Consider the following 16,020-nt stretch of genomic DNA (forward strand, 5'->3'; position numbering starts at 1 on the left):
ATTTGATGAAGGGAGGGAAGGACATTTTGTCTCAGCTTCAGCAGATGATCCATGCATCAAGATAGTATGTGAAAACAACAGTATTTGAGTAGTGACCAAAAAATAGGATCCTTCAAAAGAGATAGAGACATAGAGACAAAGAAGTAGCTACATAAACAGAAAGAAAGGGGTGTCATAAATGCCAAAGAAGTACAGATGCAACAAGGCACCAAAAATTTCCCAGAAATCAAGGAAGAAAAGGAATATCCAGTAAGTTCAGGATATCACTGTTACGTAAGGCAAAACCAGCGTCAATGAACCAGTTAGGGGAAAATCCAGAAAAGACTGCAAAGGTTTAGAAAATAACTGTGGAGTAAGAAAGTGGAGATACGAAGCCTGGGAGTAAAGGGAAGGAAAAGGGTAACAGCCTAGAGAAGAGGCAAAGGGTAAAAGATTTATTAAATTTTCTTGAAAGACGGCAGTCTTGAACAAGTTTTTAGGTTGTAAGGAATCATGTGCAAAAAGGAGACAGGAAAAAAGGGAACAAATGACAGAACAAAAAAAAATTTTTAAGGGGGAAAAAGTTGAAGTTCTAATCTGGTAGCTTCATTTCCTCTGAGATAAAGAAGGGTGTGTTAAAGGATGAAGGGTAAGGAAAGCAACGGATACAGAGAAGCTGAGAACCACTCCTGAAGTAGCTACCACACAGAATGGGGATGAGGGATGACCTGGGCCACAGGGAAAGATTACTGAGCAACTTTGAGTGCTCAGATCTAAGAGCTATAAATTACAAACTGGAAGTAAATTTGGGCAACCAAAGCCCAAACTTGGCCCCCAAGGCCAAATTCCTATGATTTCTTTTTTTCCCAGATGGCCTCAGCAGTGCTGATATAGGAACAGAAAGGATAATAGACTCATCTATGATTGAGCAGAAAGATAATGGTACAAAATATTTAAGAAATTTGTCAAGAAAGTGAATGAAGTGAGGGATAATTAAGAGAAAAAAATGGAGTGGATCGACACACTGAAAGTCAAAGAGCAGATTTACTAGGATTGAGGGCATAAAGACTGCTGTTTTGAGAGATGGAGACCTTCTAGATGATCACAAAGTCCAGGGATGATCATGGCTGTGGGTGGCTGGAATACAATAGGGATAAATGTCAGTGAAGCTGAGGAAAGGGAAAAAAATGATAATAGAGTTTGGTCTGTTTATTAAGTCACCCAGGAAATCAGTGAAGGCATAATCAGGAATGTAGACAAGAGCTATAGGAAGGGTAGAAGATGGAACATCATCAACTCACCCATCTTCAGCAACACCAAAGGTCACCAATCCTCACCTGGGTCAAGGGCTCAGGTCTATTCTGCCAAAGACACTACTCCCAAACTATCTGGGAAGTCAAACATTGAGCACTTGTCCATCCCATATCATTTAATTATCATATAACTTTCTACATGCAATGCCAGCTAAATACATATATATTTCTCATACTAGGCTAAAAAAGAGAGCTATGTCCTTGAAAATAACTACATAGAAGAGAAATCTACTATAGATAAAGATCAATTCTACATGCCTAAATTTCATCACTAAAATGATTTTGGAACATGGTTCTAACATTCACAATAGCCAGGAATGGTGATGCTTCCACTTAAACAGCATGCACCATAGTAAACTTCCTACAGCAACAAAATGAAGAGCTTCCAATATTTAAGAATTATCATAAATAGACACTATGCAAAGCAAAGCATAAATGTCTGTATAACACACACACACACAAAGTTTTCCTTACCGTTCTGGGTCAGTGTTAACTCCAATAACCGGTTTTAGTCTGTCCAAGACTTTACTTGCTGCCAGAAGCATTGTGCCATCACCTAAAGGACGTAGGACATAACCAGACTTGTTATAAAACTAGTTTTTAACATTTTGAACACTAGTTCTTTTAACAAGCACACCCTCACCCCCTCCTGATGGCTGCCACAGTCTACTCCACTTCCTTTCTACAAACTATCCCTTCTGTATTATCTCTCCCGCTCTAATGAAGAATTTCTCAACAGTGGTAAGATTGACCAGATAATTTTATGCCAGATAATTCCTTGTTGTGGGAGGCTGTCCTGAGCATCGTAGGATGGGAGGCAGCATCCCTGGCCTATACCCATTAGATGCCAATAGTATCCCCCAGCTGGGAACCACTGTTCTAATCCTACCACTTCTACTAGCCAGTCCTCTTTCCCTCTCTCATAACATCAGTCCAAATTCATAAATTATTTTAATGAGAATATATCCAACAATAGAGTCCAATTTTGGATTTTTCTCTCCAAAAAATGTGAAAGTTTAGAAAAAATGATCACTAAAATAATAATAAAGTTCAGGAAAAAAAATAAGTGTAAGTATATTGGGGCCAAAGAGGGACAGAATTTATCTAATTTCATTAAATTCTTAAACTCAACCTTTTTTTAAGACTGACATAACTAAATCAAAACACAGTTGTAAATAGTCCTTTGAATCATATTTGAAGTTAAATGTACACATTAAATATACACAAGAAAAATATGCACAGAACCTCACAGTAACATCATTCACTAAAAAAGTGAAATGTTCTCTGAAGCGCATCTTTTTAAACCTGACCCTAAAAATCAAAAAAAATCTGTCCTATGGTAGGACTCCGAAGGCTTCACTACTGCTAGGCCACAGGGTATTTGGAAATATTAGTATTAAAGAGCACTTCCATATTCAAACACCTTTATCTCTGTAAAACTATTACCTCCTGCAGCTATGACAGCATCTGCCCATCGAACAGTTTCTTCATCATATTCTCTCCTCTTTACTAGACGAACCTCAATTCCCTCTTTCCTAAGATAAAAAAAGAAAGACTATATAAAATTTCCACTAACATAAAGGAGTATGTTTTTTGAAAGGCAGATTATTATAATAAAGATTTAAAATAAACCAATTTATGTTTAGCTTTGTAAAGTCAGCTTCATTTTCATTTAACTACACAACCAATTAACTAAGCCAGGAAGTAATAAATAAACTATCCCAAATCTCCATGTGCTTTTAAAACATCTTTTAAAACCCCTGACAAACAGGAATATTGATTAATTACAATTTCATTTCATTTTCTTTCCTCTTTCTAAAGCTAAAATTCATTAATATAAAATGGCCCAGAAGACTAACCCAACAAATACTGAGTGCCAGATACTGAAATTGTGACTAAAGTATGTTCTAATTTGCATGTCCTCATACCAATTCTCTTGCATACACATAAACTTATGCATCGACTCATTTAGTCCTGAATTAACTGAGGTTTCTAAAATTACAATTTTTAGACATTCAAAAAATATTATAATGAACACCAATATAATTCTAAGAAATAAAACACTCATACAGTTGAAGCCTGCTGTGTACAAAATTAACTCTGTAGAAAAGGCACTTCTCAGGCAGACCAGATAATAATTGAAAATCTGTGAAATTTTCAGAATATAATAAAAATTTCCTTAGAAATATTATAATATCAGTTCCGTGAGCCAGGACAATTTTTCAGAAAATAATTTTATAATGGCAAACTTTACTAAAAAATCTATGTATTAGCTGCTAGTAAAAATAGAAACTAAAAGTCCTAAATACAAAAGCCCACCCATGACCTGATCCCACAGACTTACCGTAAACTATCTAGAATATGTTCTACATTTTTGGTGTGAATATGATGTCGTTCAAGCAGTCCACTGTAGCTAGAGCCTTTCAATGCAAGCTGTTATCAAAATAAAACAAATTTTGTCTTATTATATGATATATATTACATATAAAAAAGAATTTTTTAAAAAATTTAAAAAAGAATTTTTTTGAAGGTACATTTTAATGACCACCTGTGAAACCTACAATTGTAGACTTAACTAGAAAGTCTGGTTCTAGGAAGTCAATTTGGTTTTAATACCAAATACAGCATTAGGTTTCCTATCATATATCAACAGGATCGCAAAAACTGTATGTTGTACAGCCTGAGTGTTTTATTTTTTAAGTGGATTTTTAACAAACTGTATATAGCTACTGAAGACCAAAGATGAACTAGTATTTCAGAAGGCAGTTAGATGACCTTTGTTCCACTTGGATTTGCAGCTCTCTTGTGTTCAGATTTATGAACTCTATTTGGAATTTACACAATCCAAACAAAGGATTTGTTAGCTCCCTGAGAATGGATAACTTTTAGATATAAAGATATACAGCCTTCAAGAATTGTCTTACCTAGTTATTTGGAGTGACATTTTATGTCATTTCTTATCATTAATATTTTTAAAGTGTATGTCTTCTGTGTAACCCATAAAGTTAAATGTTGAGAGAGAAGTTTCGAAACATCCATTTAATCATCAAGTAGAAAATATGTCCACTAGAGTGAATGCTAGAATCAAAAAACATGTTATTTTGGGGAGCACCAAAATTACAATTATTAGCAGAGAAACTATTGAGGAGAAAAACTGGAACACTGGCAGAAAAGATCATCTACAACTAAAGATATGAGAGAACCACAAGATGGGTAAGAGGGGCAGAGACACAATAAAGTCAAGACCCATACCCCGAGTGGGCAACCCACAAACAGGGAAAATAATTACAACTGCAGAAATTCTTCCCAAGGAGCCAGGAGTCTGAGCCTCACACTAGGCTCCCCAGCCCAGTGGCCCTGCACTGGGAAGATGAGTCCCCAGAACATTTGGCTTTGGATCCCCTTGATCCTAGCCCTGCCCACCATGGGGACACCAACCCCAGGGGAAAACCAGCCCCAGGACCACTACATCCCTACAGCTTGCTGTATCAGGACACAGCCCACTCACCAACAGGCCAACACCAGCTCTGGGACACCTTGGGCCCCTCAGCCAGCTGCCTCAGGATCTGGTGCCACCAACAGTAGGCTGACACCAGCTTTGGGACACTCCTGACCCCACAGACAGTCATGTCAAGAACCAGCCCTGCCCACGAGCAGACGAATACTAGACCCAGGACCCCTGGCCCTACAACCACCCACTCCAGAACCCAGCTCTACCCACTAGTGGGCCAGCACTAACCCAAGGAACCCCAGGGCTCCGCAGCCAGTAGCCTTGTGACCCAGCCCAACTCAACAGCAATTGGCAGCCATCATACAAGGCAAGGCCTGACAACCAACCAGACGTGGGGCCAGTCATGCCTACCAGATCATCACAACAGAAGGACCCATGCAGCCCACACAGGGGGCATCCCTGGAGCATACAGCTCTAATGACTAGACTGGGACACACAGGGCAAATGCACTAGAAGGGATCAACATTACATTAGATGATTCAGAGGAGTAGATGAGCAAGTTTTGCTTGTCTGTAAAACTTTTGATCTCTCCATCAAATCTGAATGAATTTAAGAGATTAGGAACTTTCACACGTATACAAGTTGCTAGATATAAACCTCAGAGTAGACACAAACCAAAAATCAGTAACAGATTCACACACAGAAAAAAGAAAGGAATCCAAACACTAAAGACAGTCATCAAGTCACAAGGGAAAAGAACAAAAGAAAGGAATAAAAAAGGACTACAAAAACAACCCCAAAACAATTAACAAAATGGCAGTAAGTACATTCCTATAAATAATTACTTTAAGTGTAAATGGACTAAATGTTCCAATCAAAAGACAAAGAATGGATGGATACAAAACAAGACCGATATACATGCTGCCTCTATAGATACAATGGAATATTACTCATAAAAAATAATGAAATCTTGTTTAAAATCATTACTTACTGAATTACAAAGTTAAACCAATTTTTCAATAGCATTTTAAATAATACATATTTCACTTTTTAAAAAAGGTTGTAACATGGAAGATACATATATGAAAAAATTAAAATTACATATAATCTTATTTATCTCCAGATAATTAATGTTAATATTTTGATACCTACCTTCCAGTCTTGTTTATGAATAATGGGTTAAGACTTAAAATAGTGTTGTCCTCACTCTATAATCTACAGGGAAATGTATGCTCTTCAAAAGAGGAGCTGAGGACACATTTGGCTATTTCAAAATTAATCCACAGATGTTAACTCACATATACAAGGGGAGACAGCCTGTACAAGTCAGGCATATGCCTCATTATATTCAGAAGAGCAAACCAATGTCAAGAATATTTTTTAAAGGAAAGTAGCAACCAAGGTAATGATTAGATAATCATTCATTTACTTTAATCAACAAATCAGGTTTGAAAAACTATTCTGAGAGTGAAATTTCTGAATATGGATGAACACAGCATTAATACTCAGATTATTACTTCCATAACCCAGCCACAGATTAACTAAACCTGCACTAACCACCTCTCGATGAATATGGATCACAATGATTTTCTTTTCTGCTCTTTCCCTGAGGATCTCTAGTTTCAAGGCTTTAAAACAGCTCTTGAATGCTAATGCTAATGACTCCCAATTGCTATCTCTAATTCTGTCCTATCTTTAGGGCTCCAAGTGAATGTACCCAACTGTGTATCTGGTATCTTTTTCTGGATATCTAACAGGCATCTCAAATTAATGTGCTCAATATCAAGCCCCTGATTTTTTGGCAGATTAGTGTCCATGGTATATTATTTTATTACAATAGTTACCTCTCATGAGCCCATTTCAAGAGTTAGCACTTCACATAGCTAGAAATTAAGCTCTAAAAAATTAAACTTACTCATAAAAATATCTGAGTGCCTACTACTGTGTTCATTTACACACTAGTTGAGCTCAGTCAAATGTATTAAATGCAACACTGAAAACTGCTAAGGACAGTGAGAACTAATTCAAATGCACAATGTTTACTAAAATAATTTCATCAGATTTACTGCTTCTAACCTGCAATAAATAAAACTTACGGGTAAATGTCCTTCGGATTTCAATTCCCTGTCCAGGCAATTGAATCTTATGCTACAATTTTTGGTTTGGACAATACAGAACATGTGCCCAGGAATAAAGGACATAAATCCTACATATGGGTACTGTTAATTCTAATTTGGTGGTTCAGGAGCTTTGGTTCCTGGCTCTCAAAAAACTCCAGAAAATTAAGATTACTCAGCAGTTGAATTTTAGGACATTTTGGTTTCAGATGGCAAAGGACATTTGAATTTGTGGGGAAAATAATTTTGGAAAACTAACAGAAAACTAAGTTTTCCATGATTTTAATATATTTTGCCACCAAAACTAAAATTCCAAATCTAAAGACAAAGTTCAATGAACATGAGATACTCAATATTGGAGCAGAAATGTCATTTCATAAATTCTTGTTCCCATTCAAATAAATTCTTCTTGTGAATGAATTCTCTAATAACTCATGCTCAATACACTCATTTAGAGAATATAAGTTCTTATATTAATTATTTTTATAAATGATCTAGCTGTTTGGGCTAGTAAGCTGCATTAATATGAACTGGCTAACTAGGCAGATAAGAGATAAGGCATTTTTTAAAATCACTAATAAAAAGCATCATTTAGAAAGTCTTAAATCATTTATTCAACTGGCTCTTCTATTTTTAAAAAAGTTTTAATATTCAAAAGCTAGCCCTCTGAAAATAATAAGACTTCAAATATTTAAAAACACACTTTAATCAGACAAAAACAAGAACACATGAATCCTCTGTAAAATGTCTTATAATTAAGAGGTTAGAGAAATTACTGAAATTTAGAATACATTCTCAACTCTGCAATACTATACCTTACATATTAGCAACAAAGTCTTAAATATTTTCTTTCTTTTTTCTCAAAAAACTTGTTAGTTTTTATCTGCATTAAAAAAAATTTTTAAGATTACCAGGATACTTGAGAAAAAAAAAAGTGTGAATATAAAAGATCTACAAGTAGATATATTTCAGTATAAGCAACACAATTTCTCCTAAAAATTTCCAAAAGCCACCATCACTTCTCCCCATTTGCCTCTGAGGTTAAAACACAATACAACATGAAAGGGAAAAAAAAGAAGATTCTGAAGACAGAAATTTACCACACCTTTTGGTCAAATGTGATAGTTACACTATTTTCTAAATGGCCCAAACGCTTTTATTAAAGTTTCACAGACATTTTTACATGACCAAAATTGAATCCATTACAAACACAAATTTCTTAAACTTGTTTTACGAGTCAGATGAGTGTACTATTTTGTACTCCATGTAATTTCCATGAAATCTCAGTAAGGGAAGGAAATAGGCGTTTTTAAACTAACACATAGGAAGTGCACACACTTATGAGGCAATGAGTTTGGTATGTAAACTCACTGAGCATAATTTAGGCACTCTTAGAAGAATACACTTAAATGGTATGCTAAGCACTACTCAAATTGCCTTAGAAGGATTAGTGCCACCTAACTGACAGCTAGAAAGTAAACTATTTACAGAGCATGATCAAGCTAGGTACAGGGAACCCTAAATATTTCTTGAGATATATTTGGTATTTACCTTGGATCATTTCAGTTCCACTTACCCTTTCTCTCAGGCACTCAGTTTTACTTTCCCCACTGTTCCCTTCCTACCTCTGCATTCCTCTTACTTCTGTTTACCTACCCCCTTGTATGTTGGGATTGCTCAAGGTTCCATCTCTGGCTTTCTTATCTGCTCCCATTTCATTTTTGTTGTCTCCCCACTCTAGGGGCTTGATCTACTAAGTATGCACCAGAAACTATGGAATTATACTGTTAGCTCAAGCCCGCTTCTTGAGTTATAGGCTCAAATTTTCAAATGCCTACCCTTTATATCCACCAAGAGGCAGACGGGGTACCTCTTTCCAAAACCATCAAAATCTGATTACATATTCCTCCTTCTAATTTGCCCTTAGGAATCCCAAAGTACCTCCATTTACCCAGTCAACAGAATAAACCCCAGGTGTCACCTTTAATTCTGCCCTTAAAATCTCCACAGTCAGTGAGGAAGACCAATAATTATACCTGTAAACTGTTCCTCCAATCTGTCCTTCACAGTCATGCTGCCACTGCTTGAGTTCTGGACACCAACAGCTCCTATCTGGTCTCATGCAATAGCCTGCCTCTCAAATTTCTAAACCAGGTTCTTCTTTTTAAAAAGGTATTTCCCATTCCCCCCATCTAACCACCACCACCACCACAAGCCTGCTTTCATACTAGTCCCATAACGGTGAAGTCTCAGAAAAACTGACCCATCACTCCACTCCTGTGGGGAAAGAGAGTAAGGCTAAGCAAGGGTTGTGTTCTGCTGCTAAAAGACTGAGAACCACTATAAGATAAAACCATGGCATTCAACAACTTTATAAGGCCCAGACTACCTGCTTAGCCTCAATAATACTCACTCTTGAGTAATGATTTTCAAATTGCCCTTAGAACAGTTACCACATCAATCTAATGGCCACAACCAGCACTATTACTAAAGAGAAAATAAACTATACTATATGTAACAAGGGTAAATTGTTTCATGTTCTCTTCTATTTCAAACATGAGTTTGTCATGATGTAAACTTCCTGACTGGGAATTAGTCACCAATGTTTGAGTTCTATTGGCAAAAAGATGAACTTTCCCAGTGTCTTGCTAGTACTGTTCCCTCTCCTTCACATAAAAATTCTTCCTTATTCTTCAATACTTAACTTAAACATCCTAAAATTAAAAGATGCAATTTCACTCTCATTACATGGGCAAAAACATTACAGTCTATGGAGTGCTGATGAGAACGCAGGGATCAGGGAGTCATTCAATGCTTATGGAAACATTATTTGTACTTTAATTACAGCATTTTTTTAACTAGTGGAAAAATAGGAAAAAACCTAATTATCCAAACAATGCAATACTATACAGCTGTTAAAATGAATTCACATATATCAACATAGAAAACCAATAGTGAATAAGAAAAGCAAATTTCTAAAAAATAAACACATTCTAAAGAATAATATTATTGATGTAACTTTTTAAAGACACAAAATATTACACTCTTTATGGACATAGTCATATTAATAAATATATAATATGGATGAGAAAGATACAAACTAGTGGTTACCTCTGAGAAGGGAGAGTGAGAAAAAGTTGGAAGGCCAGGGCTTTAGTTGTAACTATAATATTTCCTTTAAAAATATCTGAAGACAACAAAATAATATGTTAAGTCTACATAGCTGGATACACAGGTATCTAGTTATGTTCTGAAACTTTTCTATGTGGTAGAAATGTTTCATAACTGAAAAAATCTAAACTTTAAAAAGATCACTAAAAAGTCTACTTAAAAACTGAAAAAGCATTCAGGTGTCTTCTTTTTCCCCCTTGATCTCTGACCTTCCCCAAATTACTCTCCTTTCTGTATTCCCATGAACCACTTATAAATAGTTATGATTTAATGTATTTTCTCCACACATTTGGAAACCCTGTCTATTCACCATAATTCCCCAGAACTTAGCAGGATGCCCAGCACTCAGCAGGTGCTCAATGAATGAACTGGTGAATAAATATTTAAAATTGACACTTAAGACAAAGTAAGCCAATGAACAAACTTCCTGAAATGCTGGCAACAGTGACACTGAAAGCAAGCATTTCTAAAGCAGATCATAATTTTTATAACTCTTTTCTCCATTACAAAAATTGTTTTTAATGTAAAGTAAAAAATTCAAAAATTACAACCTCCTCTAAGAAATTGGTTTTTAAAAAATACTGAGCAGAGTCAAATTCAACAAATCTTCAGTTACTTCAGTGATTTACCTTAGTAAAGGAAACTATTTTGAAGCGATCAAATCAGTGCCATTTTTAGGTACATAATTTAATAAATCTAACAATGACATTCACAAAATCATTATTGTGGCTGTAAAATTAGAATTAGTTATGCTACTTTACATTATGTAAATATAGATTATTTACTATAATCTTCCTAAAAATCATGAAAAAAAGTAGATATTATTATACCTATTTCAAAGTCAAAGAGGCTGATAATGAGAGACAGTTTTATTTCCTCAAGTTTACAAAACCAACAGATTGATACCAGGATCACAACTCAGATCTCCTGCTCTTAATTCAGGACTTGCCCCACTATATTCTGCTAACATTCCTACATTAGCCATATATTTTACTCCTGCTTGAGAACTATAAAAAGTCATTAGGCTCAATTATAATGATTAAGTTACAAAGGCCAAGAAACAATTCTGTTCCTTATCATGTCCTAATTCTACCAACTTTCAGTTATAAGAGAGCCAAATGAAAAAAAAAAGAGAGAGAGAGAGAGCGCGCCAAATTGCTGAACTTCCCTCGAATGCAAATGCTTTACAGAACAGAGGTTTGTCTAACTTGCACATTAGAATGCTGCACAATCCACACCTAGTGGTTTATTATAAAGAAGATATTATGTGTGTGTGTGTGTGTGTGTGTGTGTGTGTGTGTGTGTGTGTGTGTGTGTATATATAAAATGAATTTTCCTAAAGCATGAAAAAACTGGCACACTTGCTGATATTTTGAAAGGCACATTTTTGTTACATATTACAAAGTAAAGTGGCAGTGAAATAATCAACTTATACTTTACTGAGAAGACATTAACATGCACCAATAAACACTTTTCTTTACTCAGAGTATAATTAATATAATTAAAAACATAGGAAAAGTGATCACAGTAAAAAAAATCATGTTATTTACAATTTCATGGCTGGTCACATGTTTGTAGTTTTTAAAACCTCTCCCAGGTAAGTTTGATACAAAGTGGAAGTTGACTATCAGGGCCCTGAAGCATATTGGTCAATGATTCTGTTAATGGTGGAATTTCAGCTACTGTGATATTCAATCCTTTTACATCTTTATGAGTCTCCTATTTAACTGCAAATATTACGGGAGTATACCTTAACTCTCTATTTTCCAAGTTGTGTTCCACAGAATTTAAAACATTTTCTGCCAAAAAACATTTTCATCAGTAAAACTAAAAATAATCTTTTGTTTAGGCTCATGTTTCTCAAACATATTTAATTCACAGAAGGAATGGAAATTGACTAGAGGATGGAGGTGGGCTGCAAAAGTAAAGACACTGAGGGGTGCAAATCAAACCACCCTGAAATGCCATTTTTCACCTACCAAGATGGCAAAAGATCCCAAGATGTAATAAACTGTTTATGAAAAAACAAGCATCTTCATATGTTGCTGGTGAAGGTATACAATGGCACAGCCTCTAAGGGAAGCAATCTGGCTATGCTTATTGAAATTTCAAACACACATGCCTTGTGACTTAGCAGTTCCACTCTTAGGTATTTTAGAGCTTGATCCACATATCTATGAATTAACAAAAATGTTATTCATTACAGAATGTATTTTAATAAATTAAGGCATCTGTGCACAATGGAATACTGATTAAAAACTATTTAAAAAGAACAAGGTGCAGAATAGCTTAAATAATGTGTTATCATTGAGTAAAAGGGATGGGATAAAGAAAAAGAACATTTCACTGTGTTGATTTGTATACACTGATTATTTCTGGAAGGAAAACACAAGAAATTGATTAACATTAGTTACTTTCAGAGACAGAAACTAAGTGCACAGTGACAAGAATAAGAGAAGGACTTTTCATCGTATACCCTTCTGTATCTTTTACATTTTGAACAATTTTAATGTGCTAATCCACAGATAAATTTAATTAAATACGCAAAACATCTAGTGGAAACTAAAGCAATTTGAAATCAATGGAAAATGACATTCAAGACAGGAACTGATCAGAAATGAAACTCAAGAGGTAGATAGAAGCCAATTCATGAAGAGCCTTGTTTAGCACACTGAAGATAATAAAGGTTCACCCACAATAGTGTTTCTCAAAGTGTGATCTGGGGACCACTTGGAAAACTGGAGAGCTTGTTAAAAACGCAAATACCTGGACAAAGCATCAGCAACCTTAAAGGTATAGTACAGAGAGGCCGAGTTTGGGAGTGCCCACAAACTGAATCTGAATGTTGGAGCCAGGGTAGAGGGGGCTAAGGTTCAGGTACCTGCATTTTAACAAATTCCCTGGGTGACTCCACAGGTTACAGGGAGTTTTTGAGGAGTTCTAAGCAGAGGAGTAACGTGGCCAGATGTTCACTTTGGATAGACCCCTCTGGTTCCTGTGTCTGGAAGATTTGAAAGGAGTGAGTTTCTGTTAGAAGGCTCTGGCAACACTCCAGATCATGTTCTTTAATTTGATAAAAAGTCACAGTGCACATACTACACTCTCTGCATATGAAGTAAAAGTATTATCTGCCCCAGAACCGCAACCTAAGCTATACCATTGTTTTCAGAAAACTAGGTAAGGGAAACAAAACCCAAGACACTGCATCTCCCAAATCTGCCAAGAAGGCAATAACTAGGAGTAATTTAAGCCAATGATTGAGAGACTACTAAATGGAATTATTCTATTCCATTAGGAAACTAGTTTTTTAAAAAATCTAAAAATGGAAACCATTAAAGGGGGTTGCTTCCAGGGCTGTGAGACTTGGAGTGGGAGGAGAGAGGGGTGAAAATTGCTCATTTCTAATTTGGCATATATTAAAAATTTTTTAAATAAAACCTTCTCTTTGACCAATAAGGCATGTTTAGAATGTCAAAACCCTTTCCAATCAGCTTTGATTCATCTCAAGGTCTAGTTTGTAGAGTGTCATCAACCGTGGTAACATAAGTTCCACATCCACTGACAGCTACATCTCTTATGATACAAGTAACTATACTAATAGTTTAATTAGCCTTTGTAAAGTCTTGAGCTGGTAGAGGTACAACCCTGGACTAGAAATCCTCTATTCACAAAAAAAAGTCATTGATCCATTAGGGGAAGAGAAAAGCAAAAATTAAAATTAAAATGTAACCAATATGAAAGAGTAACTGAAAGTCAAACTTTGACCCAGTCTGTACATGCTTTATCAACTGAAAAGTATTTCCTCTAATTGTTTAAGTTTTTACAAAGTTAGAGAACCAACCATAAGGCTTCAGGGCATGAAATTATACTGGCATTTCAACCCTCATCTTCCATTTGCATTTTAACAAGTAACGTAATAAATCTATTTTGCCATAAAACCACCACCACCACCACAACCACCACCACAACAACAAAAGAGAACCCTCTGATAACAAAACTTCAGGTTACCATGACACTATAGACATAGCAGCCATGATGCCAGAAGACTCAAGCAAGCACTTGGCTACTTTCTTTTATACCCAATTCACATGACTCATATACCTTAGTATCTTTTACTCCAGCAAAACAGCAAACAATATCTATTAATCATCGTATCATTCCTATTAGAGTCCCATTTTAGAACAACTTCACACAGCCTAGTATTCTTTGGGCTGTTCCTGATCTCTGGTCTGGGCTCCACCTAACACTATTCCATTCTGAATACTGCTCTTAATATAAATGATAAAACTCAAATCAGTAGGAAATAAACCCAGTAGAATTTAATTGAAATGACAACAAAAACGACTATTTCAAAACTGTGTTCTATAGTCCAGAAGTTTTACTTCAAAAGTTTTCTTACTGCAAACAGCATACACAATAGGCAAATATTTACCTATTACAGATTTCTCTTTAGATACTCAGAGTGGCTGCTACCGGTAATTCGATTTTTAAAGACCTGATTCGCCTATCTTTAAAATGTTTTGATTAGTGGCAATCTAGTCCAGAGGTCCAGGAATTAATCTAATTCAGATGCCACCATTTTTCTTGAGGCCTTGAAAAAGTTACTTAGAGTTTCAAAATACCAGAAAAGGCCTTGGAGACTGTCTAGCCCAACTCTAGTATTTCACATACTGAACTAGGTGAAAGCACTTTTAAAACTGACAATACTACAAAAAAGTATCGTTTTCACCCAGGAGGCCCAAAGAAGTTAAAAGGAAGCAGAGGAAGTTAACCACAGAGAACCTTGGCCTGGCTCCAAGCTGCTGATGCCCAATCCCACATTCTGAACATGCCAATCAAGTATACGATTTTAAATTGTTGTGGAAGGCTTCCCTAAGATTTCATGAGGAACATACTTATTATGGCTATCTGGCACTTGACAATTTCTAAAAAGTAGATCTTGCAAAATTAAGAGTACAACCAAAGGGGCTCACCTCCTTCCCAAAACAGAAACGCTTCTGACATTACTCCCTGCCTCGCCCTCAATTTTACTCCCTAACAGAAATTCAACTACGCCAACCTCCCGCTCAAGCTGTTTGCTAACTTACTGTTTAAATGTCTTCTATAAACTGCTACCTTCAAACACTTGAGGAAAAGAAGAGAAATCCGCACCTAGCATTTCCATCAGATAAATACAGCGGCCCTCTTCAATTAACTCATTAAACAATCAAGAAGTTTAATGCTGAAAATAGATTCAGTACTTAAAGATGACTTACAATTTCATTTTGATACACCTACAAAATATTACCAAAAATTGCTGATGATTACTAACCAGGAGTTTACAATAGGCTGTCTATTCGTTTCCAGAATTCTACAGGATTATGGTTATAGGCCATTAATTCCAAAGCTTTTTGATGCAGTGTCAACAATTAGTGATTTCCAATTGAGATTTTTCTGGACACGGTAGCATCATTACTCCCCCTTCCCCAAAGTGGTGGGGACATGGGATCAGAAGCTTAAAAAAAAGAGTGAAGGCAGACAAAATAAGGGTTTTTTTTTCCTTAGGTGTATTTATATACTTTGCAAGATATTAATATCTATACCAAATATAGTCTATTGTGTTGGCACTGCTACATTATAGACGTAGGAGCTTTATTTCGCAATTACCAGGTTTACCTCCCTTTTGTTTATACCCTTCTACTTAATAAGATATTTTCAAAGTCAAACTTTCTCCCTTGCTGTTTCCAGCACCAAAGGTACGTGAGCTTTTAAAACAAACTCCTAGAATCTTGTCAGACGACTACGTTCCCGCACGGAAAAGGCTCACCGAGCCCGGCTTTCCCGAGTGCCCCCTTCCTCGCAATCCTCCGAGTTAAAAGGGGGTGTGTCCGCGGTATCAAGGCCCTCTTTTCCGCTGCCCGCTGCCTGGTCCAGGGTCCCCTTCCCCTGGGGCGGCCTGAGCAGCGGTCCCCAGAGCGTCCAGACCTCAGACACCGGCCCACCCTTCTTG

General features: G+C 36.2%; 2 protein-coding genes across 3 annotated transcripts in view; both read right to left on the reverse strand.

Moving 5' to 3' along the window:
- The window catches only part of NADK2 (NAD kinase 2, mitochondrial), a 42,333-nt gene that overhangs the window by 25,551 nt on the left and 762 nt on the right, over positions 1 to 16,020 (reverse strand). For both annotated transcript variants that reach the window (XM_074357126.1, XM_074357128.1), the window contains exons 2-4: positions 3,637 to 3,725; positions 2,739 to 2,827; positions 1,767 to 1,848 (exon numbers count right to left, since the gene is read on the reverse strand). In XM_074357126.1, coding sequence (XP_074213227.1) covers positions 1,767 to 1,848; positions 2,739 to 2,827; positions 3,637 to 3,725 — 260 coding nt within the window. The remainder of the gene's footprint in view (positions 1 to 1,766; positions 1,849 to 2,738; positions 2,828 to 3,636; positions 3,726 to 16,020) is intronic.
- RANBP3L (RAN binding protein 3 like) overlaps positions 3,682 to 16,020 on the reverse strand; it is a 67,699-nt gene continuing 55,360 nt past the window's right edge. The window contains exon 15 of the mRNA XM_074357109.1: positions 3,682 to 3,725. Within this exon, the coding sequence (XP_074213210.1) occupies positions 3,706 to 3,725 (20 nt within the window). The 3' untranslated portion in view covers positions 3,682 to 3,705. The remainder of the gene's footprint in view (positions 3,726 to 16,020) is intronic.

Source organism: Camelus bactrianus, chromosome 3 (assembly GCF_048773025.1).
Source record: "Camelus bactrianus isolate YW-2024 breed Bactrian camel chromosome 3, ASM4877302v1, whole genome shotgun sequence".
NCBI lineage: Eukaryota > Metazoa > Chordata > Mammalia > Artiodactyla > Camelidae > Camelus > Camelus bactrianus.